This window comes from Nematolebias whitei, chromosome 11 (genome assembly GCF_014905685.2).
Source record: "Nematolebias whitei isolate Nwh7 chromosome 11, NemWhi1, whole genome shotgun sequence".
Classification (NCBI taxonomy): domain Eukaryota; kingdom Metazoa; phylum Chordata; class Actinopteri; order Cyprinodontiformes; family Rivulidae; genus Nematolebias; species Nematolebias whitei.
In genome coordinates, this window is record NC_056508.1 from 31,638,626 (window position 1) to 31,643,381 (window position 4,756).

Consider the following 4,756-nt stretch of genomic DNA (forward strand, 5'->3'; position numbering starts at 1 on the left):
CAAACCCAAATGCCTCGACTTTGTAAAAATGCTGGTTAGGCAGTCCTGCTAAATAAAAGCTAACATGTCGATCTGCTGCTCAGCTAAAACCTTCAACGTTTACATCAAGGATGCCTTTTCTCTTAAACTCAGACAAGACTTTTTAAACGGCATTTTGTAACAGTTTTGCTAACGACATATTATATGCCTGTCAACAAACTTACAGTTATCTATAGCAATGGCCTAGACAGGCAAAAACCTTGTATAACATTTGACCTTGCTTTGTGACCTTGAAGCCGAGGTGATGAAATGTATGTTTCTATGTATACACAACACGAATCAAAATGGTCAAATTAACATGAGCTGAACTGGAGAAAACAGCTTTTCTTTCAATTAGTCTGTGAAACAAATCTGCTCAGGAGTGGTTATCCAAGCAGATTTATATTCAGCATAAAAATAAAATCAATACATCAGGTCATCTTAATTGAAACGCTGCTATGGATGAAGCGGCATATTTATTTTTTGTTACCATTTGAGAAAAAAAAAAAAACAAGGTATATGGAGCAGACGCATTACACTGAAATTAGAACAAGGCATTTATTCATTTTCCTGGAAGAGACATGTCTACATTGGCCTGTTCAGGCCAGCCAGCACCGACACATTATTCACATCTCAGGAGCATGGAGCTCAGTTGGTATTCAAAACATCTGCACAAGTCCCACTCGGGCCAGCATACCCACACACACACAGAAAAAAAAGAATTACAGTCCTTTGTGCACTCACAGGACGACTTGTGACTAAATCAATTTGAAAAGTTATAAAAGTGGTTGCACAATCTGATTTAAAAAAAAAAAAAAAAAGACAGGCCACTTTCTTTTTTTTTTTTCTGGCCCTTTAAAGCAGCAAAACATTGCTGGTTCTGCTGCAACACTGGACAACGGATTGTTAGTCCAATCCACCAGAGTTCAGTCTTTAATGATCCAGAGGTGGAAGCATTATTGTGGATCAGGTTATGCTTGGATGGTGTTCTTGGCACTGAAGGCCAAGTAGTACACTAAAATACCAATCAGAGCTGCCACCACTTCAGTTGACACCCACGGGCCGTTCCATGCACCCTGGAATGAGAAGAGGGGCATGGTTGAAGAAATTACTCACAGAAAGATCCAATAAACTCTTCAAATCGCTAAAATATTTCACAGTAATTTGTGTTGAGAGGATTAAAACATGGGTGACTGAGAAAAAAAATCATTTTTAGATCACAAAGTTTGCAGTCAACAATAAGATCCTTGTTATTAGTTTCATTTAAAAAAAATGTTTAAAATTCAATTAGTGATTAAAAAAATTCCATAGAGGCCTACGTTTTTAAAAAGTAATGTGTAATGTCTAGCAGCAAATATAAAATAACTGAATCCCAGTAAGATTCTAAATACTACTTGTCCTTTTAGTCCATTAACTTAAGTTTGTAATGTCTCAACCCATACAAGGGGGAAAAAAATCATGTGAATGTTAATATAGACTATTCAAAAATGGTCAGAAGTGAACTCATTTGTTTGATCCCATGATAGAGAACCAAGTTAAGTTCCCATTGGCTCAGTTTTAGATATTACTCAGTACCGTAATTTCCACCGTACACGTCGCACTGCCCTAGAAGTCGCATCAGTCCATATTTGTGTAATAAAGTGGAAAAATCCATAAATATGTCGCTTCGCCATATACGTCGCATCTATTATGTGTCACCACTGACACGTCGCGTTTGGTACGGGTCACCGCTGACAACCCAGAAATGTGGGCCGAACCCAGAAATGTGTACTTGTGCCAAAAAGCGATTGGCTGCCAAATGGTGGCTGCGGGAGCGTGCACAAGAGGACTTTAACAAGAATTTCATAAGAATAACACCTAAAAACAATTATCTGTTTGCTGGAAATTATATTAAATGTGTGTATCAATCCAACGTTTGCTTTATAAATGCGCTTTGACGGTCAAATTAGCTGTATTTCAAAAGCCGATACGCAGAAGTAAACGCGTGCACGCGACGAGTTGCTGTGCAAATTTAACAAGATAAACACCTAAAAACAATTGTTTGTTTGCTCGAAATTATAGCAAAGGTGTGTCTCAGTTGAACTATTCCTTAAAAAATGCACTTTAATGGTCAAATCAGCTGAATTTCAAAAATGGTTTCGCTGCCTCGGTGCTCCATGAACGTGCAGAGGGAGGAACGCGGCTCATTTCTCTGAAAATTAACAAGAAAAGCACCTAAACAATTATTCGTTTGCTCGAAATTAGAGCAAAGGTGCGTCTCAGTCTAACATTTGCTTAATAAATGCACTTTAATGGTCAAATTAGCTGCATTTCGCCGGGGCGGTGCAACTGGTTTCCAAGCAGTGAGCAGAATGAAGGTGGGGATACTATGGTAGGCCGATTGATTAACAGCTCTTGAAGATTCTCAGCCATCCAGGACAAGGTCAATTAAAAAAATTCAAGCCAAAAACAAAAGTATAATAAATAAAGTCCAGTTGTTTTGGTCTTGAACTTTTTTGAATTTGTCATTATAGCCACATTTACCCATTACATGATACAACAGCATGCCACACAGCTATTACTACTCTGCTGCCATCAAGTGGCTGAAAGTGGTACTGCTCTTTTTTTTTTCAGTCAGAATGAATGAAAACAGTCATATCTCAGCCAAAAAATTATTTATAAATATGGGAAAAGATCCATAAATATGTTGCTTAGACCCAAGTCGCAAGGAATATAAATTATGCAAAAAACAAAAAGAAACTGCGACTTATAGGCTGGGAAATACGGTACTACAAATAATATCTGTCATTTGTGGGTAAGTAAGGCTGAAAACATTTAATAAAATTAAAAAAAACTACAAAACTGAAAAAAATTCAAATAAATAGCTTGCTGGAAAACCTAATTGATAGTGCCATGTTCTGTGAAGCTGTGGATTTATTATTTCCCACTAAACATTTTAAAAAGACAAGCTGTTCAGTGACACTGAACTAATTCTGCAGTCACGTTTTAGAAGACTCACCCTGTGGTCAACGTTGACAGCGAACAGAGGCTGAATGGCGTTTACATCTTCATTGTTTCTCTGAGCCTGGAATAAAATAGAGACTTGTGTTATTAATTCAACTTCATTTAAGAAGACTACATTCGATAAAAAAAAATCTCAGGTAGTTTTCAAAACAAACCTTGCGCAGGGCACTGTAGGACTCCTCATCGAAGAATTTCACCTGATAGGTTCCTGAGGCGGCTTGCTTGTGAGGAAGACTCCAGGACACCTGAGAGAGGAAAAATGATGAACAGATTCAAAGTCTTTAGTCTTGGGTTAGCATCATGTTTTAAAACAAACCAGGGAAAAAATGCCAGCCATCATTAGTTCAGCATTCAGAGAAATATACTTTTAATTTAATCAAGAAGGATCTTTGAAATGCATATAAATATCAGTCTAAGATATTTGAACCTTTCTAAGATCCATAATATCTGATACACCTTTGATTTTTGTGGCGTTTTCCAACCTTTGTTTCTCTTTTTGGTTTTTGACACATCTTGTCATTCAACAAATGTACATGTCTCATGAATAAATCTGTTAGCTAGGATTTGTTCCTGCTCAGCTGGATGGATGCTCCACACAGATCCTCCGGTTTATAACTGTGGTCAGCTACACAATAAAAGGACACCAAGAGCTACACAGGCCAAATAAAGGATTATTGTTGCTAAATTCATCTGTAAACAGTGAAATCATCATCCATCTGTGGAACTGGAGACTCTAGGAGGCATCTGGATAACTCAGAGGATTACCACAGCAACATGAAATACTTGCAGATAGGAGGTAAAAGGATGGCAAGTTCTGTGGCTGCACTGAAGTGAACTATGTACAGCATAGAAATAGTTTCAATAGTGCCAGCAGTCAACTGATAACTTGTTACAGTCCTACACCATACTCAGTGTTTACCGAGATTTACCACATGCGAAACCAAAATGGTCATAACAGATTCAGTAACCCATACCTGGTATTTACCAACATCCTGTCCTCTGGTCACAGGGAACTGTCTTCCATTGACATCAGCATACAGAGTCACACTCTGGAGAGGACAGAGACGATCATCATCACTACAGCGTCAGTAAGAGCTCGTGCAGGAGGACAGTTGGTACATACCTGAGCTCCGTTGGCACAGGTCAGGCCGAGCTCAACGATGAAGACGGACTCGGAGGAAATGACAGCGTCAGAGGTGGTGTAGGCCGACGGAGTGATAACTGGATCCGTGCAGGTCTCTCCTGGAATAATGCAGACATAAAATTAGCTATAATCTGCGGAGTTATCGCATTGTCTAAACAGTCTTAACACGTTTTAGAGAGACAAACAACCATATGTGCTAGCTTAGCATTACAAGCTAACTGAACCATCATGGCTCTCATTCGCCGCTTCTCCTAACACCTACCCGAACAGGCGACCACCAGTAGCGTGAGGAAGGCGGCGACCCGGATTATCATGATGTCCAATATGCTTCCTTTTGTTCCGGAGGTTAGGTTGTTGAACCGGTGAGCGACTTTCACGCTGTCTGAATGAAAGGAAGTCCACCTCAGCGCAGCGCTGCCAAATCACTGCGCATGCGCCGCGAAGACGTGGACTGAAGCGCCGCACGGGATTCTGGGAAACTAGAGTGTAGACACGTCAGCCAAAAAGAAAACAGGAGCTTGCGTGTGCAAAAGTCTTGATTCATCCCTAATTTCTTATAATTTACTTCCAAGCAAGAATCTTTAAAAGTGG

General features: G+C 39.5%; 1 protein-coding gene across 1 annotated transcript; it reads right to left on the minus strand.

Annotated features, from left to right (window-relative positions):
* Positions 1–554: 554 nt before the first annotated feature.
* ssr4 (signal sequence receptor, delta) lies at positions 555–4,612 on the minus strand. Its single transcript, XM_037684180.1, has 6 exons — positions 4,428–4,612; positions 4,145–4,263; positions 3,996–4,070; positions 3,177–3,266; positions 3,017–3,082; positions 555–1,094 (listed from the first exon to the last, which is right to left on the minus strand). Exons 1-6 carry the CDS (start codon positions 4,477–4,479, stop codon positions 990–992), a joined length of 507 nt encoding a protein of 168 aa, XP_037540108.1. The 5' UTR covers positions 4,480–4,612; the 3' UTR covers positions 555–989.
* Between the last annotated feature and the right edge of the window lie 144 nt (positions 4,613–4,756).

What these genes read in the sequence shown, in the direction of transcription:
- ssr4 (XM_037684180.1), bottom strand. Translation starts at nt 4,479, where the DNA reads ATGATAATCCGGGTCGCCGCCTTCCTCACGCTACTGGTGGTCGCCTGT. An exon ending in ACTGGTGGTCGCCTGTTCGG is followed by an intron (nt 4,264 to 4,427) that starts GTAGGTGTTAGG and finishes GCATTATTCCAG; the next exon opens with GAGAGACCTGCACGGATCCA. An exon ending in CCTACAGTGCCCTGCGCAAG is followed by an intron (nt 3,083 to 3,176) that starts GTTTGTTTTGAA and finishes ATTTTATTCCAG; the next exon opens with GCTCAGAGAAACAATGAAGA.